The 27,988-nt window shown below is 47.9% G+C and overlaps 10 protein-coding genes across 10 annotated transcripts; 3 read left to right on the forward strand and 7 right to left on the reverse strand.

Annotated features, from left to right (window-relative positions):
* Nucleotides 1-317: 317 nt before the first annotated feature.
* On the reverse strand, nucleotides 318-5,521 carry F9C07_2155875 (AMP-binding enzyme). The gene is made up of 9 exons (XM_071509262.1): nucleotides 4,746-5,521; nucleotides 4,654-4,694; nucleotides 3,313-4,601; nucleotides 2,950-3,210; nucleotides 2,546-2,877; nucleotides 2,387-2,489; nucleotides 784-2,334; nucleotides 466-734; nucleotides 318-412 (listed from the first exon to the last, which is right to left on the reverse strand). Exons 3-7 carry the CDS (start codon nucleotides 3,458-3,460, stop codon nucleotides 1,349-1,351), a joined length of 1,830 nt encoding a protein of 609 aa, XP_071366300.1. The 5' UTR covers nucleotides 3,461-4,601; nucleotides 4,654-4,694; nucleotides 4,746-5,521; the 3' UTR covers nucleotides 318-412; nucleotides 466-734; nucleotides 784-1,348.
* F9C07_3504 (fungal-specific transcription factor domain-containing protein) lies at nucleotides 3,780-5,289 on the reverse strand (the record flags this gene model as incomplete). The annotated part of the gene is made up of 3 exons (XM_041292648.2): nucleotides 3,780-4,601; nucleotides 4,654-4,694; nucleotides 4,746-5,289. The coding sequence occupies 3 exons, from the start codon at nucleotides 5,287-5,289 to the stop codon at nucleotides 3,780-3,782; spliced, it is 1,407 nt and encodes a 468-aa protein (XP_041145812.2).
* F9C07_2221440 (putative bypass of stop codon protein) lies at nucleotides 5,522-7,311 on the forward strand (the record flags this gene model as incomplete). The annotated part of the gene is made up of 5 exons (XM_071509728.1): nucleotides 5,522-5,972; nucleotides 6,025-6,039; nucleotides 6,096-6,497; nucleotides 6,546-6,914; nucleotides 6,955-7,311. Exons 1-5 carry the CDS (start codon nucleotides 5,760-5,762, stop codon nucleotides 7,309-7,311), a joined length of 1,356 nt encoding a protein of 451 aa, XP_071366301.1. The 5' UTR covers nucleotides 5,522-5,759.
* Nucleotides 7,312-7,835: 524 nt separating this feature from the next.
* Nucleotides 7,836-8,988, forward strand: F9C07_3506 (putative arabinosidase; the record flags this gene model as incomplete). Its single annotated transcript, XM_041292641.1, has 4 exons — nucleotides 7,836-8,147; nucleotides 8,195-8,351; nucleotides 8,404-8,435; nucleotides 8,494-8,988. 4 exons carry the CDS (start codon nucleotides 7,836-7,838, stop codon nucleotides 8,986-8,988), a joined length of 996 nt encoding a protein of 331 aa, XP_041145814.1.
* A 151-nt stretch (nucleotides 8,989-9,139) lies between these two features.
* On the reverse strand, nucleotides 9,140-10,469 carry F9C07_2283116 (tubby C-terminal-like domain-containing protein). The gene is made up of 3 exons (XM_041292649.2): nucleotides 9,651-10,469; nucleotides 9,545-9,590; nucleotides 9,140-9,493 (listed from the first exon to the last, which is right to left on the reverse strand). The coding sequence occupies exons 1-3, from the start codon at nucleotides 10,221-10,223 to the stop codon at nucleotides 9,411-9,413; spliced, it is 702 nt and encodes a 233-aa protein (XP_041145815.1). The 5' UTR covers nucleotides 10,224-10,469; the 3' UTR covers nucleotides 9,140-9,410.
* A 64-nt stretch (nucleotides 10,470-10,533) lies between these two features.
* On the reverse strand, nucleotides 10,534-13,768 carry F9C07_2256347 (uncharacterized protein). The gene is made up of 5 exons (XM_071510115.1): nucleotides 13,538-13,768; nucleotides 13,275-13,472; nucleotides 12,187-13,193; nucleotides 11,461-12,145; nucleotides 10,534-11,435 (listed from the first exon to the last, which is right to left on the reverse strand). Exons 2-5 carry the CDS (start codon nucleotides 13,470-13,472, stop codon nucleotides 10,935-10,937), a joined length of 2,391 nt encoding a protein of 796 aa, XP_071366302.1. The 5' UTR covers nucleotides 13,538-13,768; the 3' UTR covers nucleotides 10,534-10,934.
* Nucleotides 13,769-14,331: 563 nt separating this feature from the next.
* On the reverse strand, nucleotides 14,332-15,929 carry F9C07_2283118 (uncharacterized protein). Its single transcript, XM_071510609.1, has one exon. The coding sequence runs from the start codon at nucleotides 15,459-15,461 to the stop codon at nucleotides 14,589-14,591; it is 873 nt and encodes a 290-aa protein (XP_071366303.1). The 5' UTR covers nucleotides 15,462-15,929; the 3' UTR covers nucleotides 14,332-14,588.
* Nucleotides 15,930-16,222: 293 nt separating this feature from the next.
* On the reverse strand, nucleotides 16,223-19,364 carry F9C07_2155890 (uncharacterized protein). Its single transcript, XM_071509263.1, has 2 exons — nucleotides 18,920-19,364; nucleotides 16,223-18,861 (listed from the first exon to the last, which is right to left on the reverse strand). Exons 1-2 carry the CDS (start codon nucleotides 19,242-19,244, stop codon nucleotides 16,508-16,510), a joined length of 2,679 nt encoding a protein of 892 aa, XP_071366304.1. The 5' UTR covers nucleotides 19,245-19,364; the 3' UTR covers nucleotides 16,223-16,507.
* A 114-nt stretch (nucleotides 19,365-19,478) lies between these two features.
* Nucleotides 19,479-22,696, forward strand: F9C07_2283120 (uncharacterized protein; the record flags this gene model as incomplete). The annotated part of the gene is made up of 5 exons (XM_041286216.2): nucleotides 19,479-19,779; nucleotides 19,844-20,525; nucleotides 20,601-21,348; nucleotides 21,423-21,505; nucleotides 21,572-22,696. Coding segments are annotated over exons 1-5 (2,901 nt in total), but the record flags the coding sequence as incomplete, so codon positions are not given.
* A 3,920-nt stretch (nucleotides 22,697-26,616) lies between these two features.
* F9C07_3512 (uncharacterized protein) lies at nucleotides 26,617-27,069 on the reverse strand (the record flags this gene model as incomplete). Its single annotated transcript, XM_041286230.2, has 1 exon — nucleotides 26,617-27,069. The coding sequence occupies one exon, from the start codon at nucleotides 27,067-27,069 to the stop codon at nucleotides 26,617-26,619; it is 453 nt and encodes a 150-aa protein (XP_041145820.2).
* Nucleotides 27,070-27,988: the final 919 nt, after the last annotated feature.

A 27,988-nucleotide genomic window follows, 5' to 3' on the forward strand; every position in this document is an offset into this window, starting at 1 on the left:
TCTCCGGCGGTGTCAGCGTGAAGAGTTTTCTTCAACGCGGCTCCATGCATGAGGTGGTTGGAGATCGATCATGTTGAGTAAGTTGAATATAGCCCGAGATGTTGGACCTGAAGCTTAAAGTTGGGTTTTGGCTCCTCGCTTGATCGACCTTCGAATGAGGAGGCTTATCTTGATTCTCCGTGCATTACTCGGGTCGGAAACCCGGGTGACCCACAGTGGTTTATCCACTGACGAGATCCTCGGTTGGCACGTTTTAGTCTCGAATGTTGGGCAAGGACAGGGACAAATGTTCTTCAGGTCTTAAAATTGGCCCATGCTTTTTTTTTAACTTCGTCAAGGATGCAGGTAACTCTCGTCTCTGTCTCGTTTATTCTAATTGTAGCATATGTTCCACGCTTCTTCTTCTAAGGGTCTTGCGTACCAGTCAGCTATCTTGGGTAGGTCTAGGATCAATGTAGTAGGCACCCGATTGAAGGCGGTGTCAAAGGAATGACCACACATCTTGGGAAGGTTTCCAGAAGACACGTCAAGGGGCTATGATAGCTCAAGCCCAAAGAAACAGGCCCACCAAGAAGGTATACTCAATGGCCAGACTGATGGCTTTCGGGCGGTGAGTTGAAATTAGAAAGGAACCCCCACACCAGTTCTGACTATCGCACATTGCACCATCGGCTCTTCGCACCCAAAAGGACGGTCGATGGCTTGAGAAAGCACTCAGGTAGATACGGCGTCGTCTAAGCAGGCATCAGGTGACTGGTGGAGAGTTGATAGTGCGAAACGGACTCATTATGTCTCCATCGCTTAGTATGACCACGCATCTGGATCGTTCGATTTTGACGCCTCTATAGAGCACGCCATATGAGTTGTCTTGTGATCTGTCGCGGCAGTGGAGCTGGTGTGTGTTGGTGTGTGTTGGTGTTCCTCGCAAGGAGTCCAAGCGACGGATGATTGTCGGATTTCCTCCGGTGATTTTCTTTTCGGTACTAGTGTGTTTCCCCGACGCTGCTTTATGCTTAGGAAGTATGGGGTAAAAAGCCTGAGTAAAACGGCGCCGGCTTCCCAACCATGAGATATATAATACCTGATACAGTCCAGCTAGTCGCTACTCCTTGGTTTACGTAAATCACCACTCGCCAACCCTGCACATATTTAGAAAACTACTACTCTCGCTAATCACTCTTGCAGAAGGACAAACTCTTCCAGATATAATCGAGTTCTTGAAAGCATGTATTTATAAGCTAATATACGGTGCCAGTGCGTGAGATTTCGTACAGCACCATAATGAACCCAGCGATGAGGATTTCACGACATGCCACAGACACCATAGTCGCGTATACGAGTAACCATTTTATAACTTAGCAGTCGCCTTCTCATCCCGAACAACCAACCTCTTCTCCCCACTTTCCCTCTTTCTCTCCCGATCTCTCAGTACTCGCCGTAGGATCTTCCCACTTGGACTCTTCGGAATCTCATCCATAAACTCCACCTCGACAATCCATTTATGGCGCACCTTCTTTGCCTTGACGTACTCAATCAGCTCCCTCCCAACGCTTTTCACGGCATCTCCGGTCGCCAGTCTAGACTTCGCCGCAGCGTTGACCACAACATACGCCTTCGGTTTCTCCCCCGAATAATCATCTGGGACCGATGTGACCGCCGCGTCGTCCACTTCAGGGTGCCCAAGCAACAAGTCCTCCAATTCAGCAGGTGAAACCCCAATCCCTTTCACTTTAATCATCTCCTTGATCCGATCTGTAATCACAAGGAACCCCTCCTGATCCATATACCCCACATCCCCCGTATGCAACCACCCATCTGAATCAAACGTTTCTCGCGTTGCTTTCTCATTCCCCAAGTATCCCATAACCACCTGAGGCCCCCGGGCCAGAATCTCACCCTCTTCGCCATACCCCAATTCCTTCCCATTTTGAGTGTTAAGAATTTTCACCTCGGTATTAGCAACGAGTATCCCCGCCCGTTGCGCATACTCGTACGTCTGCTTTTCAGGTGGATGAGCTGTGATACAGCTGCAAGACTCCGTCATCCCATACCCCTGCTTAAACCCTGTCCAGGGGAACCGGGCCTCCAGCTTCTGGAGAATTTCACCTGATATAGGAGCTGCACCGGAGGAAAAGGTTTTCACATGCGAGAGGTCGTATTTGGATACAATCGGATCAGTGAGGAGACGGATTATGATGGGGGGTACGGAGAGAATCTCGGTGATTTGATATTCGACTATGGTTGCGAGCATGGATTCCATTGTGAAGGACGGGAGCATATACACGGTGCTATTGCGGATTACAGGGAGGTGCATTTGGTGAACCAGCCCAGTGACTTTTCTGTGTCAACATTTCATCTCTGGTAAGGAAGCAGGAGTGTGGCCTACTATGGAACAAAGGCAATACAGCCAATGATTTGTTCACATCCTTCCGCAAAATTTGATCCACTTGCATACATTGCGCGATGACGTTGTGATGCGCGATCATCACCTGCCCAGTCCCATATTAGCCAACACTCGACAAATCCATACACGGACGATACATACAGCTTTCGGCAGCCCCGTTGTTCCTGAACTAAAACTTAAAAATCCACACACATCCCGGTTTGACTTACCACGAGGGAGCTCAAAAGGTGTCGTCTGTCCAGTGGGTCCATAGCTTCTCCCTTTTCGGACGAGATCCTGAACGGATATATACTCGCCCTTTTCGCCCTCGAGAAGGAAGATCCGCTCAGTAGGGATGCCAGCTTCCCGAGCTGCGGGAACCGCAACGTCCATACCGGCAGGGACGGTCATAAGAAATTTGGCATTACCAGTTTTGAGGGCATAGGTCATTTCTTCGATATTGTAGGCAGGGGATGCGCCAGATATTATAGCACCTTTTATATGTAGCCAGCATCAGCAGTGCATTCGTCGTTATGGGGGAAGGGGCGAATAGAACAAAGACTTGCCGGCACGAACAGCCGCTAACATGGCGACTGGATACCAAATCGTGTTCGGACTGAAGAGGGCAACGGTATCGCCGGGTTGGAGGCCATAGTTGCGCACAAGAGCAGTAGAAACATGGGTCGTGTATTCCTTTAAGGCATCATAGCGAATTCTCTCCTTTGTGGCGGCATTGACGAAGGCACCGAGCTTGTCGGGGTTGTTGGAGTTTAGGGGAGAGTAGCGGGAGTCAAACAGCCATTTCCAGATTGTGATATCCGTGGGGACTGTTTATTACTTAACCGTCAGTAAAATTTCAAAGTGCTTAATCCTTGAACGGTTATTGTAACGGTAGAGTTGGGAAGGAAGAATGAACAAGGGGAACGTACTTTTGATACGCGGTCGATCCGACTGAAAGACCACCATTTTGATGCTGTTTTGCCTGATTTTGATTTCAATCCTGATTGAAGAGCTTTTAATTGGAGAATGGACACTAAAGTTGCGCCTTGTCACCCCGGGGGATATATTATAGTTCATGCGGGGAAGCAGTAGACCGAGGTCAACACATACCCCGCATGTCGGGTATGGATAACTTGTTTGCTCGTCCAATCAGTATATTTAGGTCCATTAAGTGTAGATTAGACTCTGCGATTAGCTTTATCGAATACCGAGGGCACCACCCGATGCAGACCGTAGTAGGTATTTAAGTTAGTGGAGGTTGTATTGACATCGAATAATCAAGGCAGAGTCCCGCCTATCAGACTAGGTATAAGGATTTAGCTCCGCTGCTTGTATTTTGCAACCTTGGTAGTAGCACTTGGACTCCGTGATACCATGCTGTTTACCGCTGTATACTTCAAACCATGAGAACAGCGTCGTTGAAGTTGCGCATGCCAAGCGCCAGACTAAAGTTGGGCATTGAATTTCGGTCTACTCTCTCCAAGTACCGCCAACGCTGTTTCAGCATAGCAAGGTTCCTTGAAAAGATTTCCGATCGAAAGTTGTTGAAAATAGTTTTTAATTTTGTGCTAATAGCAGTTCGGTGTAGTTGCTGGATGGCGCAACGCCCCACGATAACCAGGGGCCAACAAAGAAAGCCATCTGATGGCGATTCGGGTGGTAACATCGAGAGGCGAGTGACAAAAGAGGATACCATTTCCTGAATGGCAGGGGCAAAAATGGTGATGGACTCATCGATGAGGCTTTGCAAAAATATCACACAAGCAAGGCGATAGAGCTCGAATGTCACACCATCGTTTATCGTTTCCGCACTCATGTCGGGAAGGATTTGGAAAGAAGCTCGATTATCCCGCAAGTCTCTCTCAGCGCTCACTATGTCACGGTATATTCTCCTATTGGAGAACGTGGTTGGTTCAACTTGTGATAGTTGGAGGGCGACGCGGAACAGAATAAAGAATACTTTTTGCGAAGTGCCCATAATTGATCCGCTTTGTAGGTGCTCAAGAAGACCAGGGAATTCAAATATCTGCCTGGCCTCACTCAGAGACAGATGAACACTGTGAGTAAATGCTGTGATGGAAAAGAAGTAGCAGAACATTTCCACAAGAAATTTTCGAAGGGATGAGTTGGGCGGCACCAGGTGGAGTCGAGGCCTTAGTAGGGCGGCCGCAGCGTTTAGATGAGGCAATATCTGATCGTTATGACAGTAGTTTTGCGACTACACTGTATTAGAACACTGCCTGATTCGACTCTAATCAAAGGAAACTCACCTCGTGAAGGCAGAATAAGGCAACTGCTAACAGGTTATGATCTGCAAACGGTTATTATCTTACTATTATATCAAGACTCGTTCCATGCGTACCAGAAGTGGGTTCATTTGCCAATTGCTCTCCACTGAGAGCCTCACGCAGGCCCGAAATAGCTCGACCGTAGTACTCAACTGCCGAAGCTTGTAATTCCACGTTCGAATCATACTTCAGTAAATCTTTCGCTGCGATCATGAGCACACAGTGGAGGATAAGGGGGCTTTCCATGGCTTCCGGGAAAATATGAGAGAGGATCGCAGTTCGTCGATTACCCATCCTGGAAGTTAGCCACATAGGGCCATGTTTCGCAAAATGGTCTAGAAGCCGGCGAACCAGGCCTGGGCTGGGAACTGCGAAGACCGTCACCATCGCTGCTAGCTCAGGCGGAATTGTCATGTCCGAGAGAACTTGACGTCGGCGCGGACGTCGCATGCGCACGGCCACTTCCGTCGTTGGCCATTGGCAGGTGAGATGATTTCGATGGCACCCTGTGCAGGTGGGATGACGCTCATCACATTTCTTCTTGCGGCGACGGCAGGTAAGGCATCCATCTTTGGAGCGCATGGCAGGCCGAGGCCGTTTACTAGGATCTTCAATCATTTCCTAGGTTCGTGGGGCTTACGCGCAACCATTGAGGATGCTTCTGGCTATACTGTGTAGGCCCATCATAGAAGGTTGTCCTGAATAATGGAAGGTGGATGTCGTGAAAGCTGGAGTGCATCGTCAAGGTGGAGAAAATGGAGACCAGCGCGGCACTTACGCGTCCCGATCAGGTTTAGCGCGGTGGATGAACCATCACATCTCGAAGCATACTATTAGGAACAACAACTTCTCCACCTCCAACATCGCACACTTCACCTTTCCCATAAACCAATCGCTGCCATGGCACCCCGGAACTACTGCCCGAATTGTGTCGTCGGCCTAGTATTATGGATAGCTCATACGATTACTCCATCTCTCATGGTTACCTAACGTCGGAGGATGATCTAGGCGCTAATAGCTAATATATATATGATGGTAAATCCAACCCGACAACCTGTTGTTGACATTGTACCCAACCTCGCATTGCAATGGTGTCCTCATCGCAGATGAAACCTGACACTGGATGTCTCGAGCCTACAAACGAGCTAGCTCGTCAACCCTCTATTACAGAGAGTCGAGAAGACGTAAATGAACGCCTGGCCAAACCAAATAAATGGAACCACCCAAGATCAAACATTATTCGTGTGTTGACCACATTTTGGGTGTTCTTTGTTATGGGGGCTAACGATGCGGCGTACGGTGTATGTGTCTGTACAATTTTTCCAGTTAATTCATCGCTAATGAGATCTACAGGCTATACTGCCATATGTTGTTCCCCTCACATCTTAATTATTGATGGTTTAAACTGACGGCAGGTCTGACAGCTAGAGGAATATTATAACATCCCGTATATGATTGTGTCGTTAGTATTCCTCTCGCCGTTGGTAGGGTACGTCCTGGCGGCATTGGTCAACAACAAGCTGCATATGGCCCTGGGACAGCGAGGAGTGGCTCTCATTGCACCAGCCTGCCACTTCATTGCGTACATCATCAGCTGCATCCATCCCCCGTACCCCGCATTAGTTGTGGCGTACATCTTTGCGGGCATTGCAAATGGACTTCATGAGGCTGCATGGAACACATATATCGGCAGTCTAGATAACCCCAATGAGCTTCTGGGCCTGCTCCATGGGGTATACGGCCTTGGTGCGGTGATCAGTCCATTAGTGGCGACAAATATGATTACGAAAGCGAAGGTGCCCTGGTATTACTTTTATTTTTTCATGGTAGGTCCCTACTATTCTCTTTCTAACGAGATGCTGACTGCTCGGGAGATCGGTATATCTGTCATCGAGGCAGTGGTATGCCCTACTGCTTTCTGGCGATTCACAGGTGCCGCCTTCCGACAATCGCACGAGCAATCTGACGAGGAATCGGGCGACGAGGCCAAGAATGGACTTCGAGATGCTCTTTTCACCCGCCCCGCTGCGCGCGTATCTTGGCTCTCTTCCTTTGTCCTACTGTTTTATGTGGGAGTGGAAGTCACGGTCGGCGGCTGGATAGTTACCATTATGATGGAAGTTCGACATGCGGCGCCATTCCCCAGCGGCATGACAGCGACTGGATTTTGGCTAGGGATAACTGCAGGACGGGTAGTCCTGGGGTTTGTCACAGCGAGACTGGGTGAGAAATTAGCCACAACTGTATGCATTCTGATTCCCCCGTTGTCGCTTAGTTGCTAAGTCCGTTCAGATCTACATCTCTTGTGCAATAGTGTGTGCGTTGATTGTATGGTTGGTTCCCAATTTCTATGTCTCTGCGGTGGTGGTGTCTATCCAGGGTTTCTTCCTCGGTCCACTATTTCCCTGCGTGGTCGCTGTCATAACCAAGCTTCTGCCCAAGCATCTTCATGTGGCAGCGGTTGGCTTCGTGGCTGCATTTGGAGGTGCTGGTGCAGCAGTCCTCCCATTTGTGGCCGGAGGAATTGCACAGGGTACAGGAGTTAAGTCCCTCTTGCCGTTTGTCGTTGGCGTTTCGGCCGGGATATTATTACTTTGGCTCGGGTTACCACGACAGAAAAAGAGTGGAGCCCAACAATAGCACGTCAATGCCTCACCAGCTCGGTCTAATGACAACGATAGTCCTCTGATACTTTCACTCCACCCCCGAACCCCGAGAACTCAATCTGAACATAACCGAGATAAATAGAGCTCATCAGCGCTAGTCCTAGATAGGCAGATAGTAAACTATCCATCAGGTGTTCTCAGCAGAATATGATGTCATATCTCTTGGAGCAGCTCTCCGTACCTCAACTACAATTATCCGACCGTCGATCCTTCACCAATAATAGAATAGGCACATCGCCTCTCCACAGGATTTCTTCCGGGGAAACGCAAATATTCAGTGAATCAAAAGGCAACCCCGCGAGGATCAGTTCCCTATGCGGAGAGATGTGGGTCTTGACCACGCAACGACGAGAAACCACTGCCTTTGAAGACCTCTCATTTGGGTAATTCTCCGGCCAATGTCTTGGATAGCATGAGCTGGTCGAATATATAAATATCCGACTCAGTTCATCAATGACTTACAGGGGTAGTATCACATCATAAATCAGCGCCGTCAAAATGCAACTCAAACAACTCGTCCTCCCCGCCCTTGCCCTAAGCGGCTCGGCCTTAGGGTCTCCGACGCCCGCCAAAAGAGCCGATGAAAAGGTCGGCTATCTCTCTGTCTACTGGACAACGGACGACGAGAGTGTCTACTTTGCATTAAGCGACAATGATGACCCGCTTGGATTTGCCGCAATTAATGGTGGTAAAGCCGTTGTTTCCCCAACTCTGGGTACCAAGGCTGTTCGCGACACGAGTATTATTGCGGGACAGGGCAATAATGCTGGGAAATATTGGATTATTGGAACGGACCTCAATATCGACGATGTAAGTTTCATTACTGAATCTTGATCACTAGACGTGCTGACCGACAGACAACTTGGGCCGATGCGGTCCGCACTGGCTCGCGTGCGATCTATGTGTGGGAGAGCTCAGACTTGGTCAACTGGAGCGAGAATACCCTGGTGACTGTTGAGGATGAGACTGCTGGAATGGTGTGGGCTCCAGATGCCATTTGGGATCCCGAACAAGGTTAGTATTCGTATTTTAACTGAAGATCAATGGACGAAGCTAATTATCCTAGAACAATACTTCGTTCACTGGGCCTCAAAATTCGTAAGCAACCCCTACTGTCCCACCTGCTTTACCTATAACCCTAACTAACATACCCCAGTACTCTCCCGACGACACAGACCACACAGGCAACGCAACCACAGGCAACGTCCTGCGCTACGCATACACCAGCGACTTTAAGACCTTCACCGAACCCAAAGACTATATCGTGGGAACTACCGACGTGATCGACCTTTGCATCCTGCAGCTCGATAGCAACACTCTTTTGCGGTCATATGTCAACAGCAGTAGTTCTGATGGTTTGCCTGTGGAGATCAGCACCAACGGCCTTCTCGGTGACTGGTCTGTTCTTGGCAATGTCGCCGACAGCACCAGCTATGAAGCTCCCTATTTCTTTGCCGATAATGCCGGTGGTGGTAAGGGATACATGATGGCCGATCTTGTCGGTAGCTCTCCCGGTATTTCTGGTTGGACGACGGACGATCTGAGCAAGGGTGTCTTTACTAAGGATACGTCTCATGATTTGACTTTTATGAGACATGATTCCGTGCTTGGTGTTACTCAAAGCCAGTATGATGCGCTGAAGGCGATGTAAACCAGTCCCATTGGAGACATCAAGAGTTTTGAGGGAAGGGAATCATTAGAGTTTCTGTAACAGCTACAGTGAGGCATGTACATACATACCGCACTTACATACATTAGATCAAGAATTATCATGTCCCATGAATTGTCTACATACTGCGTGTTTCCTGTCCACCGTATACTATAGTTGCATTCGAAGCTTGAAAGAGTTCTCTAGGCCATAATATGTTAGCCACTGATTTGGCAAAGGCCCTGTAATTCAAACTCGGACTACAGTATTAGAATGACAAAGATGGGAGATTTTTCCTGAGAAACGGTTTATCTTCCACAGAAGGAATATACTGAGTAGCTGTTAAGTAACCAAGCGTGTTCTCATTGGATAACATCCAACCCATAATACCGCATGTACAGAGACCATCTAAGCCCCAGATCTTTCTATGGCGCTAACTCCTTCCCACTACTTCCCAATCCAGGATCTGGATCTGGCCCAGAAGACTTCGGTGCGGTTCCTTTATAGCCTATACAAAGATTAGCATCAACCACACCAACCATCCAGAAGAATTACATACTACTTTGATATAAAACAGTAGCCAAAACAACCCCGATAATCGCAACCTGCAGCACAAAATCAGCGAAATCAACACAAAGCCTCTTGAAAAAGGAAGATCAACATACCAAAGAAAGGTCCATCCCCTCCCCAACCTCCAACTCCCAAGTAGGCCCTTTCCCAGGAATGTAAACCGAGACCATATCTTTCAACTTAACCACCGTAACAAGGGCACCCTTATAATAAACATGTGTCTTCGATTTAAAGATATCTTGACCCCGCACCTCCAGAATCGTCTCTTCTCCACCCGCCGCAGCATTATTCAAATAGACATCAAACTTATCCTTGAGGGCATGCCATTGAGGCACGATCGTGGCAATGGGAGAGAAGCTCGTATTCTCCTTGCCACCAGGCAGATGGACAAACCATGTTACGCCGAGCCTTTTGTGGGCGATTTCAAAAAGAGGTAGACCGGAGGCATCTTGGAAGTATCGTCGTTGACTCATTGATTTGAAGTCCCCGTCGACTGTGAAGAGCTTTTCCGCGAGGGGAGACTCGTCGGTTGGACATTTTGTGATTGTGAAGTTGCCTCCGGACCAGCTGTTGCTGTGCTGTTTGACTCGGATGGTGGTTGGGTGTGAGGTGATGTATTCTGTCCGCAGAGCGATGGGCTGTTTGAGGGGGGTGAGAGTGGATGTCATGGTGTCTGATAGGGGGAGGGGATGGGTCAGGAATTATGATTTAAGAAGAAAAGAAGAATGCTTGGCTCTTCCGGCTACAGCTCACGCTACCACGGTGTGGAGGTGAGCTTACTATAGTTGTCCCACTGTGAAGTGATTCTGATAAGATGAATTCTAGGGCGATGTGAGGCTCCAGATGACGCCCAAGTGGGGCAGAGAGAAAGACTGTTGGGGTCGAAATACTCTTGATTGGCTGAGACAATATCCAGTGTTTGCGACGGTGTTTCAGATGATTCTTATCTCATCAGGCCTCGTATTCCAGTATTGATGCAAAAGACCCAACGCTTCTATTAGAGTGAAGTTGGAAAATAAGGGACTGGGGTGAAAGATACTCAGAAGAAAGCCACAGTGAATCCTTGCGTTTTGAAGCGTACTAGGTATTTGATAATCACACCTTGATAAAGACACCCAACCCGAATCATACCAACTCGAATAGTTTCTAGGTTTTAATAGGTTACCAGAGAGTACTCATTGCTGTGTCCTAGGACTAGATGTAAGTATTCCTTACATGCTACCAAGTCACCACCCCTTATTGTGAGGTGACGAGGAGGTTAACATCACAGGCTTGCAAATAAGACTTATGATGTAACTAGATTCACCCAAAAATCGACTATTGAGGATACCTGCACATTGTCTAATGCGAGTAGTCACTGTATAGCTGATAATACCTCTTCATAAAGCTGGCTGGTGAAATTCTTGAAGAAGCTTCACCACTGCCTCGTGGCCATTCCTTGCAGCCCAGGATAGGGGTGTTTGGCCATCTGAATCTCTAGCGTCAATGTCCACTTTTCCTGTGGCGAGAAGAAGCTCCACCACTGCCTCATCGCCATTGTTTGCCGCTAACAATAGTAGTGTCATACCCCATGAATCCCTACTGTCGATATCCACTTTTCCTGTGCCAAGTAGAAGCTCCACCACTGTCCTATGGCCATTCTTTGCTGCCCAGAATAGTGGTATCCGGCTATTCGAATCCTTAGAGTCAATATCCACTTTTCCTGTGGCGAGAAGAAGCTTTACCACTGCCTCGTGACCATTCCGAGAAACCCAGAATAGCGGTGTCCGGCTATATGAATCCCTATAGTCAATACCCACTTTTCCTGTGGCAAGAAGCAGCTCCACCACTTCCTTGCGGTCATTCCCTGCTACCCAGGATAGTGGTGTCCCGGCCATAGCCTGAAACCTGGGAATTGAATTCCACCGTTTCTCTAGCAAGAACGTTGACTATGTTCGCAAGACCCAGACACGACACTATCAAAAGTGTTGTGGCGTCATGAGGAAGATTGCGTCCCAAGTTCGCATAGATCCAGGACCACATTTGATATACATCAGAGTTCGGGTCACAAATCCTCTGTGCGTGGGTCAATAGCGGGCTCTCTTCTCGCACACAAGTTTGGCGGAAGTGCGCAATCCAGTAACGTGATGAATACTCCAAATAGGCTATTTTATCGTAACCCTCTTCAAAGTCACACTCATTAAGTTGGTGTGCAACCACGGTTATATATGAAGTGCATGTATTTGCAAGAACATAATGGGACTTTTCCGGCAGTATTGAATGCTTCCATCTTGTGTCCTTGGAGATGTTTATATTCACAGTGGAATTTTTATCTCCAACCAAGAACTCCTTCGCAGTTTGATGAAGAAGGTAAGCTTTTTCATCTACAACAACCACAAAGAATCCGCAGAGGTCCCTCAAAGTCTTTCTAAAGCGGTCTTTCGGTTCCACGTCATCACGTATAGCTGTAAGACTTTCGTGGCCTGCATTGACCGCTAAGGCGAGAGGTAGCTCTTCCAAGGAGAGAGGCCGCATGGCAGCTGTGATAATATGAAGAAGAACTCTTGCTTTGTCTTTGTCCGAACTCCGATTTAAGCTCTTTTCGTAGGCGCTGTCAACAGTGGTCGGAAGGTCCTTCATGACCCGACGAACATTTCCTTTTGTGAAACTCGGGATATTTCAAGCACGTTCAAGGTGAGGCTAACCCACAAATAGGTTCGATTTTCCACTGCGGTCAGCTGTTGTGCAAGCATATCGCGCTCATCCTTCTCCAATGACAGTTGGTCGCTAATGTCACTTACCCTTCTTGCAATAACAAGGTCTATTTCGCGAGACATAACCTTGGCCTCTTTGTCGTTCTCGCCACTTAGATGAATGATACACGAGTTTCTTTCCAACTCCCGGAAGCCACGTCCTATAAGTTCATATGGTCTGCTTGTTATGAAGAACTTTAGCTTGCTGCTCTTATGGGTTCCCAAGTAAAAGTCCTTGACAGCAGAGATGAGTTGGTTCCGGTCACGATCCTGACACTCATCCAATGCGTCGAGAATGCACATGATCTCTCCAGCCTTCGAATTGGCCGAGGCAGACACTAGTATGCTCCATAGTTCAGAAAAGTATGGAACAAGCTTGTCGCCGTCAGTTTCCAGTTTATCCAGGACAGCATCTTGCAAAAGCCGAGGCTGTGTAATAAGAAGCTGACGTAATATCACGGAAAGTGCGCTTGTCGCACTCCGTTGATCTAGAAAGTCCTCTTTGAAGAAGAAATAACAGACTGCTCTCTCCGTGGTATTGAGAAGAAGTTCATCGACCAGATATCTCGTCAAAGCCGACTTGCCGCAACCGGGATCAGCTGACACCCATAACAGCCCAGGGGATTCGTCATTTGCATTTCGTTGCCAATCTGTGAATTTTGGGTGGCTTGTGAACCATTCACAAGTCCCAGGAACACGTTTGCTGTTTCTGTCTTTTCGATCCTTGTATGGACAAGTGTAGAGCAGGTTGAAAAGTCTTTTCACCCTCTGATCTCGAGCGGATGTGATTGTCCATATGTCATGCTCGCGTGAGGTATTCCGAAGGCTTTCAACCCTCCGGGTCAAGTCGGCATGTCCAATAGAAGAAGCATATCGATATAGAGATACTTGGTATCTCCCAAAGTCCTTTGGCAAGCCATCTCATCTATCCTACTTGAAAAGGTCTCGCAGGAACTGGGAGGCGTGATGTCGGTGTACATAGCAGACCGCACGAGCCTGGAACTCTAATATTTTGGAGTAGATAGAGATCAGAGTGTCCTGAAACTTCCCGAGGATAGGAATAACCTCTTTTGATTGAGACTGCGAATACAGATTTTCCATGACGTGAAGGCTGGCTACCAATCCAGATGTTGATTCTATACCTTTGAGGAGAAGAGCGTGCTGCTCTGCCGCTTGGACGACCATCTAATTCAAGTTAGTATCTTAACACTGCGCGGATAGACGAGAGCACTTTTTTGAACTCTACATACATCAAAATGATAATTAGTTTATCAGCAATAGCGGTGGCTACGGATATCTTGATATAAATCCATTTAGTTTTTTTATCCAAGTCCCAGTAAGCGCTCCGTGAAAGTTTTTGTATCGCTAAGTTAGGCGTTGGCTGATTTGATAAGGAAAATGTATCTGGTATTGTTACTATATATATTTGAAGCGTCTTTGGCACGAAGTGAATTAATTCGTCTCTGCCGGCGGATCCTTTGCTGTAGCCCCGCACGTTTCGAAATATTGCAACTCTTTGAGGTCTTGGCATAGCCTAACTAAGATTTAACCTAACTTTAAATAGATGATTAACGTCCGTATTAGGCGATAGTGTGGGGTTTCCGAAGTATCTCAGCGGGACATGCCGCCAAGTACAGTTATATGAACTCCACTCTTGAGTCATGTAGTAATATAGAAATTCAATAAAAATCAAAAGTACGAATGGATTGAGTTCGGGGAGTTTTGTAGCTTGTCACTGTGCCTCCCTATGCAGTCGGACTATCGTTGGGTCAAAGATTATATGAATGGAAAAGCGAGGGTCCTGAGTAGAGATAATATCCTAGAGTGAATTGATAACCACTGCATGGTAATATGGAGGTCTCAGACTCCTACTAGATCTGGTATCCTCGCGGCGAATGGACTGGCCCGGTATACCCCGCCAAGACGCAGCCCCCACAACGCCTGAGCAAAGGCCTCCTTGGCATTATGAAAAGGGTAACCAGAGTATCCTCATGACTCGCGTATCATTACTGCGTATATCCGGATTTTACCGGATCAGCCGCGGCTCTAATACCCCTCGGGTACCGACCTCGCCGGGGTGACATTGTGTCAGCCTTAGCTTCGGCCAAGAACTACTAATCCAAACCACAATAATTCCTGAAGATTAACCTATCGAAGAGGTAGCTATTTGTGCCTAGAGAAGATGGGTTTAAACCGGAACATTATCTTATTACGGAAGGTTCCTAAGGGCTAACGTACAAAAAAGTGGTCCATCCCTGCTAGGGAAGAAACAAAAATGTCCCAGGAAATAGTACACTACGATCATGCATGAGCGTAAGCGAGCAGCATACCAATCGCCAAAGTCCATAGTCTCCCCACCGGTAATTGCGCCACAGAGGCTGCATTTTGAGGCGACGGGGTTGGGCAATTCAGCCCTGTACGGAGCGGGTTGGCACAGGCAGTAGATGTCAAGGCTGCCGAAATACTTGTAGCAGCTGAGGACCCAATCTTGACGTTACAAGGACTAGGAGTCGGCACCCAATCCGCAGTGACTGCGCAGGAAGAACCACGCCATGTGGGCTGTTTTGGTGCGTACCAGTTTTGTGTCCGTGTTGGGCTGCCCCAGACCTGCCCTGATGGAACGTTCAAAAAGTCTTGGACATGTATGGCCTGAGCCAGAGATGCTTCACAGGTACCATCCTCGGTCGCGGCGGCAAAGTCCGGCTGCGAGGTGCCATTCTTAGTAGAGAAGAAAGACCGGCGGCCGCGTGCACCAAGATATCCAAGCGTTAAATCGGTACTATCCGGTTCGTGAGAGCAGTTATAGATATCGAGAGCCCAGTTTATCTTGAATGTCCCCTCAATATCAAACTTGCTGGTGCTCCAATAGAGGAAGTATGGATCACTTCTGGTATAATTAAGCTTAGCTAAATCGAGAGACCCTGAGATAGAGACCCTTTCACTGCTGTTGACATTGACTTCCTCAATAGAATATCGAATTTGCGGATAGACGCTTGACAGGAGGCTGGGATTTTGGATGGCGAATATGATTGGGGTCAATGACGATGGGGGGAAGCTCTCATTGCGCGGAAAGATCAAGTCTACCTCCGCAACCCCTGGAGTGATAATGGAGGCCCAACTGCAATTAAGCACTAGAGAGAGGACCAGAAGAAGCGAGTCAGAAGGGAAGCCCATGGTAGTCGTAGTTGTGGGAGAGGTATGTAAGAGGAAGAAGGGGATGGGCCGGAATTTATAAAAATCAGAATAGACGGTGACAAGAGTTCATATGATGCTGGTGGGGTCTTGGCCCTTGGATGTGGCTTAACTAGAGCGATTCTAATGTTATTTAATGGCACCCCTGACTTTAGCAAGATGCACTAACATGCAGGAACGGTTACATCGTGGGCACAGACAGCCAAGCCTAACTTCCGAAAGTTGTGGGGTAAAGAGGGAGGATTCGCAGAAAGATGAATAAATATCAGACTGATTCAACCGAAAACAGCTTTCTCTATCCTAGTTTACTCCGACCGATTTATGTTGCTTTGCAGCCTGCCCTGAGCAATGTCTTAAAAACAGTTCAAAAGAATGTTTTTAGTAGTTGAGCTGCAGCTGGTCCAACAAAAGCTTAATGGTTATAACTAGATATTCTGGTGTCTAGTATCTCCCAATGCTATATGATATACCGATTTTCTTCTTCATTTCATTAACATTAGTTACATATAATATTTGTAGTATTCCTGGTAGATACCACGATTTCTTTGTTATGAAAGTTGGGCTATTAATGAATCTCTTAATAGCTACGCTCCTGCTAATGTAGTTAAGTATCTATACCAGCGGCGTGCGGCAATTCTATGTACCCTCTGCATGTTTTGGTAGGTCAGCATTGTTATCACAGGAGTCTCAAGCTCTTCATGGTTTCGTGTTGCGAAGCCCACCACAATTAACCGCTTCCTCACGCCATGCATAGATCTTCCAAACTTGCCAGTCATTTGAAGTTCACATTTAATCTGTTTTTTCTTTTCTCTCTTTCCTCTCTCTCTCTCTCTCTTTTTTTTGCCACGTGAGGATGCGTTCAAGTGCACAGGTTGGCCCCGGCATTTAAACTACTGTTTATTCCCCAACCTTACGCACCAAAAGACGAGCTTCTGATGACGAGTTCCTATAGAGCGTAAATCTTGCCAACAGTCAGCCCAGAGGAAAGCAAGAGTGAATATTCTTTTTCGTTGTTGCATTCTGGCCTACTAAGGTCGCACGACTGTGAGAAGAAGCTTTGCATATGCAGCTGCAGTGGCCGAGGCGTAGTTCTGCCACAGGTCATTCTTGTGGCAGTCGGCGTAGTCGCAAATGCCACGGATTACGAGACAAGGGCATATATTCATGACACCGGCGGCCTCCATCTCAAAGCAAAGAATATTATACACAGAAGCGAGGTGGTCTCTCGCGGAAGCACTCTTCATCACCCGATTTCCTGACGCAATTAGCCCGTAATGGATATGTGGATGAGTGGCTCTTCGAGACACGTTTGATTGCTGTTCACCATCAGCATAGTGATGCTCACGAATACCATTGCGAGTAATGTGTACAGTCCCAGTGTCGAATATAGTATCTTTTTCCTCGTCGGGGCGTTTATAATCTGGTCGGGTGGCAATGATCTGGTCGACGTATCCTTGAAGCGGTGCTGGAGATAAATCGGGGTTTGAGATCAAGTGGCTTATCGCAGTAAGGAGAAATCGCGGAGGCCTTTGCAGGGAGCCCGTTGGATGGAATACCCCGTCCTCTCCCTGCTTTCCGAGATCGTATTGTATGACCCCCGGATGAGTTCCTGTGGGATGGCTCACTACCACATCCCCGAGTCGTAGATCATTCTGTTCTGTGGGTACACCTGCCCCTATACCCACCAGCAGACAAAATCGGATGGCAGGAAAGCTGCGACGCATATTGGCAATTGCATTTGCGGCAGAATTGGTGCCATACTCCCCTGAGGGCAAGCAGACTGCAACAATATCGTGCTGACCCATACGGCCAAATGAATAATGATTGGAGTCCTCGGATGGAACCGGGATGCTCTCATGCGTGCAATCGAACAGGATACGCACGGCCAGGAGCTCTTTGTGCAAGGCACAAACTATCCCGATGGCGTAGCTCTCTGGAGTCAATAGACATCCGCAATTCTCACATCTCCTTTCCTGCTTTCTCCATTGCGGGCCAGGATCGTCTTCCTTGACCCTTTTTGTCCGGGGTTCCAACGCCAAAAGTCCTCCTTGTCTGCATGCCGGTGACCCAAAGTCCTCGGACTTCATCATAGATTCATTCGAAGTCATATCATTGGCTGGTCGTTTGCGGTGGAGGGTAGAAGCTCGCGCTCTTGTAGTGTAGAGGGAGTCCAGGTAGTTCTGCAAAGGTTTCACAATGTTCCAGTACACAACACTGCGAACCATGCGCTCGTCTAGTTGAGTCTGGGGATAGATGTTCAGGCAATTGGCGATCACATCCAGAATAGGCTTTTCAACGCATATTTCGCGTGAGTTAATTTCTTCACGGTTCAGTGCATTGAAGAGAGAGAGGTTTGAGTCCACACCATCCTCATCCTCTTCATCTTCAGGGTTAATGGTAATTTTCTTCCCGATTAATAGCTCCCACAACAATACACCAAGTTTCAAAATATACGGATGTCCTTCTCCCGAAAGCTTGAATGAGGCTCCAGTGGACATGTGGTCCAACGCTCGGGTAATGTAGGGTTTATTGGACAGTGCTCCTTGACCTAGCGGATCTGCCGCCTGCGCTATATATATGTCTTCCACGCCTAGCCCGTCATGCATCATGGGAGTTCCTAGCAGGCAAAGAATAGATCTGGCTACTGCGATAGCGAGATTGAGTTTATCCTTTTTCAGCAACCGTGTCGCAATTGCACCACCCGAACCGTCTCCGCCACCATGAAGAAGCTCCCTCAACCGCAAGGTAGGAGCTATGGCATTGGACTCCATGCGGTCCTCAGTCGATGTGGACCCGTATGTCCATGTCCCGTCTTTGCGGACGGATATTCGAAGTCTTGTTTTGTACTTCCAAGAGCGCTTCAAGACGGCACAGATATCGTCCGTATGTTCTCCAGTTTGTGGGCTGTACTTGCATGGGTCGTCTTTGCTCCATGAAACAATGTTCCACCGGGGTCGGTTCTTGTCACCGCACACAGACATGAGCATCTCAATCTCTGGCTGCGTAAACCCATTCAGAAGAACCAGAGCCGTATGACAAGCAGCCGTGCACAGATTCGACTGCTGGATCAAGAGGTCGGATACCGTTCTTGCAATGTTGGAGATAGCCTGAGCCTGGGAAAGTTCCACCGCACCTTCGTTATTCTCGCGTGACCCTGACTCATCCTGGGTGTAGAAAATCTGAGACTGAGACCAAGTATCAGGTACTTGGGAGTGATACAAGCGCCTCATGATGGTATTGAATCTTTGTGCTTCGGTGTAGATCGGGCGCAGACGAGCTGCTGCGTCTCCAAATGAGATCGCTTGACGGCACATACTAAGATCCGTACAGGTGCTCAAAGCGACAAGCTTGGGAAAGTCACGCGTTGATTCTGTGGATCCTCCTACAGGTATCTGGGTTATCTCCCTGAGAACGGTTAGTGAGAAAGGATGCTACTCTACCTCGGCAACTGAGAAATGAATCCCTAACCAAGCTCTCGAACAATAACAAAATATCCTCGAGGGCCTCCGCCGCTTCGCCTACCTCTTCGTATGGCAGAGTCCTCTCGGCATCGGCAATAGTGAGAACGTCAGCCATTTCGTGAATCTCAAATCTGAGAAGAGTTACAGCATTCTTGAGAGCCTCAATCCTGCGGCCTTGCGAACTGCTCTTTGAGCATGAACCTACGAGTTCGATGGACGGGCGCGGAGGAAGAGCCCTGGTAATTATGGGCAAAACCTGGAGAAAGAGCTGGACGCTCTGGGATGATCTGTCAACAAGTCGCATTACACAAGCGTCGCAATCAGCTTTCCGATCACTGTCTTTTCATCTATCACTAAAAAGATTGGAATGCGGATGGACAGGTAGCAGTTGCAACAAGGTAAGTTAGACATTAACAGAGCCGGGGTCATCGTGGAGGCTCGGAGAGAGCGTGACTGGAGCTATTTATAGATATATGCGGGGAGTCAGCCAACTGTCACGTCAGCAAGTATTAGAAGAGAGATCCACGCGCGGCTATCAACCGTACCTTCCTTCTACGAATTTTACTCTACCACCATGGCCTCGACCCAAGATTCTACAATATTTGAAGCTGCATCTAGATGCTGGAATCACTTCAGTGAACTTTTGGACCTTCATAATAATGACACGGTCAAGCTTCAGCTGTTTGAGGAGTTGCGAGGACGTTTCAGCATATGGGGGTCCTACATTGGGGTCTTCGCGCCTCCGTTATCCTCACTAGATGCTCGTCTAGATCCACACCCTGATCTAAAAGATATGGTCCTTGAATTATTGGATATGGTCACGAGAAATATCCTGTGGGGTGATTGTCGTCTTCGTTGCTTAATTGTGGGATTTGATCTGACATGCGACTATAATGACAGCAGAGAAGGGATCGACGCAGACAACAGAGAAAGTCTTATTAAATAATGGGAGCCCACCCAGCCCATCGATCGATGAGGAAGGAGTACACGCAATCGAGGCTGCCCTTGATAGGCTTTTAGTTCTGGCTGTGAGAATACGACGTAGTTCGCGACGAGTAAATCACAACTCAAGCAATAATACAGGTGGCACAGCGCTTTTATTGTGCACCTCGTTAGTACAGCATCGATACCCTCACGCAAGCCGGAGTCTCTGTCAACAATTGGCTACATCGATCTGTGCTCGGGGATCGTTCCTACAGTACCTGCGAAAACATAACATGAAGCTTGCACAAGCTCGGACTGTCTATGGTGACCAGGACCGGGAGTCTGCAATAGTCAATGCCGCACAGGGGGGCACGAATCTCCCAGGAACACTGGGAAACACCATATCACAAGCTGCAGCCAACCTGCGCCAGTCGTGCACTGTACCGTCTACTCTGTCTCCTTCGATGGCACTTCGCTTGAGAGCTGCACACAAGAAACCATCTGAGTCCATTATCAGCAAAGGCTCGATAGTTCAGGACTCTCCAGTGGACATATTTCAGTACCTTCCCATGCCACGAGCACAAGGAACGCAGAAATACAAACAATGCTCCTTATGTGACGAGCCTTTGGATCTTTCTACAATGACGGAGAGACTTTGGCGGTAAATCACCTCTAACTTGCTTGCACGGTCCACTTTTCCAAGCACCAGCTAATTTTCCGATTCGACCTTTCTTAGAGCCCATGCTGATCGAGACCTTGAGCCCTATATTTGTATCTCAGAGGAATGCAGGGATCCTCTTCGCTTTTTCGCATATCGGCGAGACTGGATGGATCATATGCAAAGTCGGCATACAATTTGGTGGTCAGAACATATTCACACCGAGAGATGGTTCTGCGACCTATCTCACAATGATGTCGTGGAGTTTGAAAGTGCATCCCTTCTCCTCACGCACCTGGAATCGGAACATGCTGGCCGGCTCACAAAGTCTCAAATAAATGGAAGAGTGAGGCGAAATAGAAGAATAGCAACGAGAAGTCCCTTCGTTTGCCCGTTGTGCGATTCTGTGCCCGTTGACATTAAAGAGCGTCTGAGTGAGAAGCCGTACACCTTGCTATGGGAGCATATCTCCCAACACCTGTACTCACTTGCATTTCTTTCCTTATCCTACGTGGAATTGCACCACCAGGTTGAACGGGGAGAAGGGTCAACGGATCTCTATGGAAGCAATACATCATCTGAAAGATCCGACCAGAGCGTTGTCACAGCAGATGAAGCCTTAAGGGGTCCGGGTATTGTAGGCGATGATACCCCATGCACGGAAGATGATATAGACGGCACGGTGGCTGACAGTGGCGCAACACTCTTGAGAGAGCCTACGCATTTGTTAGAGGCGGAGGATTGGTCTTTTCTGCCCCTCAAAAATCTCCCAACGAATATTGAATTGCTAGCCGAAGGGCTCCTTGGAGTAGCACATCAGACGCTAGTAAGTGCATGCCCCTGCGTGAAGTAGGCACCGAACAGTTGAAATTGGAGACTGAGACACATGTTCACCTTCAGGTTACTTGTGGTCGTTTTCACAACACAAATCATACGCATGAGACGAAGGATGGGAAATGCGATCAATGCGAACAGGGCAAGCAGTTGAGTTTTTTCCTGAACCCATACATCGCCTGATAGAAGCCTAGCACCTTAACTAATATGACTAGCTGTCCTGAGACTACGCTTGCCGAATCCACATTGAGGGGTCAACCACCATGGACCGATTTACTTGCGATAATAGGTCAGCAGCTACTGACGCAAGTCAAGACACTAGGGCCGGTGGACAAAGACACCATCGTCACTAGGGCTAATCTTGCGACACTTCTTTGGTTCAACGGGAAATATAGAGAAGCCCATAGCTTGCAACGAGACGAATTGGAGCTTTGCATGATGGAGTTTGGACAAGAGAATCCTTCTACGTTGACAAGTATCAATAACTTAGCATCCACACTATGGAGTATCGGAGAGTGGAGTGAGGCAGTCACCCAATTTAAACTAGCTGTGCAGTTGCGCACAGCTCTGCTGGGACCTGAGCATCCCTCTACCCTAACAAGCATGAGCAATTTGGCGGCGACATATCAGAGTTTGGGACGGTGGCCGATAGCGAACGAAATCTACCTTAAGTTGTCCGACCTTGATGTGAGAGTCCTCGGCCCACATCATCCCTCCATTCTGATCCGTATGTCCAACTGGGCGGTGCTCCTCTGGGAGACGAGAAGGTTCAGAGAGGCGGAAGAGCTTGAGACCAGGGTCTTGGAAGCCCGCCGGACTACTTTAGGCCGAGAGCATCCTGATACACTGGTAAGCGTCAATAACTTGGCGTTGACTTTTCAGAGTCTAGGGAGGTGGCGAGACGCAGAGACCCTGGGTACAGAAGCAACGATTTCAGCGCAGAATCTTCTAGGCTCTGAACATCCGTTTACGCTGACTAGTATGGGAAATCTCGCTGCCACATTCCGGAACCAGAGCCGGCTAGATGAAGCTGCGTCTTTGGAGGTACAGATAATGGAGGTACAGAAGAAAGTTCTCGGAAATGAGCATCCAGATACGATTGCCACCAGATGGAATCTGGCTCATACCTTGCGGAAGCAACAGCAAACTAAGGAGGCCTTAGAGCTGCTAGAAAGCTGCTTGGAATCCCAGGCTCGACTTCTAGGTGAAGAACATCCTCACACCATGGCCATGAGCAGGACCCTTAATAAGTGGAAGGTGAAAAGGGGTTCAGAGTCGGGAAAGGAATTCAAACATCACCGGCCAATTGCCGTTGCTAGGAAGGTAGCCAAGAAAAGGAAGTTATATGATTCAGGTACTGAAGACTAATTGGAAAGGTGTTGAAAGATTCATGGCTCGCTGCTTTGAATTGGTGGATGGCCTATGGTGCAGTGGGTATCCTTCCAAGTAGTCAGATGTCTAGTGCTATTCAATAGAGCAGCGGCTGTCTGGGTAACTCATCACACTCCCAGGGCTGCCTAGAAAGGTAATTTGCTTTAGATGAACTACCGCTAGCTCAGTCTTTGCCTGGCCGTCTCAATTAAGGTCCTTTTCCAAATTAAGGTGTTGTCTCGCTCATATTGTCTATGTAATGCTTGGGTCCCTGGGCCAGGAAGCTTCTCTTGTACATTTTGCCTCTCAATGGTACATTCAAAGCCTCTAGCCTAGTAGCCAGGAGCCTGAATGAGGTTTTGGAGCCTATAAACTGTCGCTCTGCCGATACATCTCATAGGGTGCGGGCAGCATCGCAGTGGAGGACTAATAATCAAGCTATCAATTGCAACAACGCTCCCAGTTTATCCATACCCTGGCTTACATTACCCAATAAACCCCTAGCCTCAACCTTGATAATAACTGACCCTATCAATAGAAATTAATTTGTATATAAAGTGTGGATATAATAAATATAAACTCAGTAATACACTGGATCGTCGACACAGTCATGATGTGTAAATTATATTTCTTGGCCCAATCGACAATGCTTTCTTATGTGCCGAATTGGAACGGAAGAAGGCGGAAATGCTAGAGCCCACGACCCACAAAAGTGGGTAAAGAAGAAAGGTCCGTTCTCATAACCGCGGGCCCAAGCGCATCTCTCTGAGACCTTTGATCTATTCTGACATTTCTCCACACGTAATATAAAGACCAATATCCTCGCTACAGGCTCCGCCTTACTGCTTTAAGCCCTCAAAAGTGTGAGTGTGCATCCTTGATATAATATGACTGCTGTTGCTGACCATGGAAGCAAACAAAAATGGATGAATCACTAGCTCCCTATATGCTGTGGACTGAGAAGGACCGTCTGTAAGCTCTCCACCCCGAGCTGTACTAGATCAAGCGGGAGTGAACTAACCTTCCTTAGCCCAGGTACGCCAGAAATTGCCCTCGAGCTTCAGGGCCCGGAAAGGCTGTGGCGGAAAACGCCCTACCTGTTTCACGTCACCTTACGTCGTATCGATGAAGACGCTAGACCATGCCTCTTTGCATGGACCCCGCATATTCAGGGGTTCACGGTTTCCGGCATGATTCTTCTGCACCATACTCCCGAGGGTTTGGAGAATGTTGAGCTTCCTGTAAGCAGACTTCCACCGCTTGAGCCGTGGGTGAACAAGCAATCGTCCTTGATTGAACATGCTCCCGGTCGTGCCCAGCAGTGGGTGGATGTCTTCCCAGACCGCTATCTCTCCCTGTTGAAGTCCGGAGAGAGGTATACATTGCTCTGGCCCGGTGAAAAATACGCTACATGGGAATGGGGTGTAGCCAAAGATCGTGTCTATGACTATATTCCCACCCAAAACGCCAGCCTTGTCCTGCCAGGCAGCCCGGCCCTGACTTTCACTGTTGAAGAAGGAGAGCAACCATCATCTGTTTCTAAGACGCTGCCAATGGAGATCGCATCTCACACGTAAGAGTTTGTCCTACCTTAAATCTGATATACGCTGAGATTTATGCTAGAGAAGGTGCTCCAGTTCTGACTGCAAAAGTTGCATGCGCACCAACTGCTCCCTTGAGAGAAGGTAAGGTAACCACGACCGTCTATGTAACCTACCATTACGAGCCTTCTGGTCAGTCCAGACCAATCACTCTTCAGATACAGAATCTTTTTTTCCCCAGCGTCTATGAATGGCGGGGTATCTGGGAAGATTGCTCCCCCGATCTCTATGGCTATGGGATATGGGATGATCCCGATATACAGATCTCACCCGGCCAGCATAAGAATTTTGCCTGCCTTCACCCTGGGGAGACTTGGTCCTTCACTGGGAATTATGAATTATCCGAAGAAGTGCAGGTTGGTAGTTCACTGAGATGTCAGTTGGGAGAGACGAAGATCAACTGGTGGGACTGGGGAACTCGGGACGATCATCTGTCTACCAAAATAACCGTGCCATGTTGGATGGGGCCCGAAATTATAGAGCCGAGTGATAATGATGGACGACCGTTGCTCATAGTGCCGGCGTCAAATCCTGTTGATGTGCAACTTATGTAGCTTTGGGATGAATTATTAAATGATACTATAGCACTAAATATGTGTTAGAATTACACAACGGGGAACTGGACCGCCTAGCTAGGAAACAACCTGTCACTCTCTGCTTTCAACTCTCCATGGCCTTCAATGCTATGCTGCCATCATTGGAGTTATTTCAGTATTGACGTAGGTCTACTGACGGCCAGGCGAGATGGATGGTTACACCGAGTTAGCTTCGTCCCATTAAATATGCAATGGACCTGAACAATGTCCTTTGGTCGCTTCGACACCATTATTAATTTGTGCCATATCATTATTTGCGCGTTTAGTGGCCTGTTGTGTCTTAATATACACAACAGCCTTTCCTAAATGGTATACCCTTTGAACAGGACTAATACCCACCCTAGTCATCATTAGCTCTGTTAGTGCTCCATGGGTTTTGAGGCCGCCGCTTGCGATCAACAAGTGCACGTAGTCCGTGGTGCATTATCGCATAACTCTAGATCGAGACCTAAATTTCAATATGTACCAGATAATAAAGACAAAATAACTCTGATCTAAGTATTAAACCGGTATTGATTGTGTAAATAAAAGATATAAACCGTAACATTGAACGCATAGTACTTCATGGGACATTTGTTCAAGCCTTGGTCTCATAGCCATCCTTCCACAGCAGTAAAACAATTCGAGTGTTTGAAAAGTAATGCCCTATTCCATCTACGATGGCTCCAATCCCCTGGCTTCACGCTCTGTTCTCCTGGGTCAAGGTGAGTTAGCTCCTACAAATACAACTAAAACTGCAACATATGCTGCGACTGCAGCCAGCACCTCCTGTCCTCGTAGATTCTTTCCAAGGAAGGCCAGCCCTACAGCGAAAAGAATGGTAGCTACACTGGTGGTTGTGAGTGCAGTAGCCTGATCTTGATGTAAAACCATAATAAGCATGGGAGCGATTAGTGCGACACCGCCACACACCCCCATCAAGAGCCTCTCCAATAATTGCGACCACTGGACCTTCTGGCCATGTGCGTTCCGAGAAGGTCCAGGTAGGACAACTCTGTGATTTCTATGTCTCTCGTGGTCAGGAAGCTTCAACTAATGACGGCTCGGGATGAGATTGTTGTCATTCATCAGGCAAAACCCTAGTATGTCGTTCGTGGTAACCAGAAAAGGGTCTTCCACTCTAGCTGCAGTCGACTGTATAAGCTTTTCCGTCATATAGTCGCAATCCTGAACTGCAGCAGCTACATAACGTGTCAGAAGAATATTACTATCCACGAGTAAGATCGACATACTATACTTTCGCAATAATTCCCGAGCTGTTCCCATTGAGTCGAGTTTTATCTCTTGGGTGTGCACCGCATCTTGCACAACATCTACCAACTGTTTTTGCAAGTCATATAGTACCATCCTTTGAAGCGAGTTCAAGGCGATATTGTATGACAAGGGCTTTCCGGGCTGGCTACGTTGGTACACAGCTGATATTCCCGCAGCAGCTAAGCGATCATAGAAATTCAACTCAGAGAGCTTAGACGTTTTAAATGCTTGCTGTCTTTCCTTAGGGTCCATCTCTGCAGTAAGGTGTGGTGCCAGTGAAAATGGACCCTTGGGCCCGTACGGCAGCCGTGGAGAATATAGCCGAGAGTCTGGCTCGTCCTCGGAATTTCTGTTTTCAGTTATTTGATTCATGGTTGTTTTGCGCTCTCTACGCCCTTTATGCTTTCTGTGCATGCTAGGCCCTTTGCGCCCTGTGCGTTAGTCTTTGACAGTTCTAGAAGCTGCATCATCGCATGGGGAGTGTTGACCTGCTGGGTCCGTAGCTTTGGGCTTATCTTCGTCGATCCTGGGGAGCTCGTTATCCGGTGGATTGTCTTCAGATGATTGACCGGTAATTTTAGGCTGCGGGTCGTTTGGCCCAGATTTAGGCCGCTCATCCTCGGATGAACTGTCGTTTCTTCTATTTTCGCTAGCTTGACTTCGAGTTCGACGGTTGAAGGGAGAAATTTTTGAAGGCGCTGTAACGCTAGGCAACTCAGATAGCTTGACCTCGCGTTCCGGGGGCGCAAATGTGGACGGAAACTCAGACTCACGCATTCTGAGTGCTTCCAGGTCAACAATGCGAGGCATCATAACGAAGAAATCGCGAGCTTCTGAGAAGGGGAACCGGCAGGTTGATGACCGTGACTGAAGAATGTATGGAGAAACCATTTACAAGACTAAACTCCTCTATAATTAGTTAATAGCGGGTCAGGTGGCTATCACGATTCTGATTGATTCCAAAAAAGCAAACATTCTCAGCGCAGCTGAATAATAATAATATGTATTTCTGACGCCGTTGAGACCAATTATACTCGGCCACGGAAGACCAGTTTGTGAGTAATGCATTACGGGCTGCAGGATGGTGCGCGGCGGGGACAGTGTCAACCTTGAGTGTTGGTGCATGGCCAGGATACAGTCTCCTCGACAAAATTCATTTCGCCGAGAAATAGGTTTAAGATGTCCAGAGACCGTTGTTAAATCTTCAGATTTTCGTCAGAGAGTATATATGATTGCCTCTAACTGTATGAGCTCCTCTTCAATCTCGATACAGGGTGCGATCTTACCCAGCCATCTACGGGAGCGCCTCCGCTGTCACCACATTTCCTCTGCTTTGAGCAGGCTAGACGGGTCTAGACCACTGTCAATAGAAATGATCCCGAAGCATATGCGGAATACGGATGAGATAATTCCACCTTCTTCGTGATTACTAATAAGTTGCATAAACGAGCATACACTGGACTTTCCTAATCGAGTCATATTATGACCACGTTCCATTGTCCGAGCCCTAACAACCACTCTGTCGCTATGTGACATCTCACTAGCTCTTCATTGACAAATGATGTTAAACTACGCACTACCATATGTCACTTATCTCATGGATTCATATATCACAATCTACGGTGTTCAAGTTAGTACTATAGCGAATGGCGCGCTGTTCTTTTATTTGGAAGTTGAGAAACTATTATTATCGCAGCCGGCCCCACCCGTCTGAATCCAGTTGAGTTCGCCAATCTTGCATACTGTGGAGTCTGAGGATCTATGATACAATCCGCAGCAGGTCATTAACTACATCATAAATAGCTGACAT

Source organism: Aspergillus flavus, chromosome 4 (assembly GCF_009017415.1).
Source record: "Aspergillus flavus chromosome 4, complete sequence".
NCBI classification, from domain to species: domain Eukaryota; kingdom Fungi; phylum Ascomycota; class Eurotiomycetes; order Eurotiales; family Aspergillaceae; genus Aspergillus; species Aspergillus flavus.

Excerpts from the sequence above, each read along its gene's own strand:
- F9C07_2283116 (XM_041292649.2), bottom strand. The coding sequence starts at position 10,223 with ATGACATCCACTCTCACCCCCCTCAAACAGCCCATCGCTCTGCGGACA. Across the intron at positions 9,591-9,650 it reads AGGGGATGGACCTTTCTTTG|GTTGCGATTATCGGGGTTGT; the intron begins GTATGTTGATCT and ends TTTGTGCTGCAG. Across the intron at positions 9,494-9,544 it reads TACTGTTTTATATCAAAGTA|GCTATAAAGGAACCGCACCG; the intron begins GTATGTAATTCT and ends ATCTTTGTATAG.
- F9C07_2155890 (XM_071509263.1), bottom strand. The coding sequence starts at position 19,244 with ATGCGACTTGTTGACAGATCATCCCAGAGCGTCCAGCTCTTTCTCCAG. Across the intron at positions 18,862-18,919 it reads TTCATTTCTCAGTTGCCGAG|GAGGATCCACAGAATCAACG; the intron begins GTAGAGTAGCAT and ends AGATACCTGTAG.
- F9C07_2155875 (XM_071509262.1), bottom strand. The coding sequence starts at position 3,460 with ATGAACTATAATATATCCCCCGGGGTGACAAGGCGCAACTTTAGTGTC. Across the intron at positions 2,878-2,949 it reads GTTAGCGGCTGTTCGTGCCG|GTGCTATAATATCTGGCGCA; the intron begins GCAAGTCTTTGT and ends TACATATAAAAG. Across the intron at positions 2,335-2,386 it reads TGTATTGCCTTTGTTCCATA|TCACTGGGCTGGTTCACCAA; the intron begins GTAGGCCACACT and ends GACACAGAAAAG.
- F9C07_2283118 (XM_071510609.1), bottom strand. The coding sequence starts at position 15,461 with ATGGGCTTCCCTTCTGACTCGCTTCTTCTGGTCCTCTCTCTAGTGCTT.
- F9C07_2256347 (XM_071510115.1), bottom strand. The coding sequence starts at position 13,472 with ATGGTCGTCCAAGCGGCAGAGCAGCACGCTCTTCTCCTCAAAGGTATA. Across the intron at positions 12,146-12,186 it reads CGAGTTTCACAAAAGGAAAT|CGCCTACGAAAAGAGCTTAA; the intron begins GTTCGTCGGGTC and ends CACTGTTGACAG. Across the intron at positions 11,436-11,460 it reads ACGTTCTTGCTAGAGAAACG|GCTATGGCCGGGACACCACT; the intron begins GTGGAATTCAAT and ends CCCAGGTTTCAG.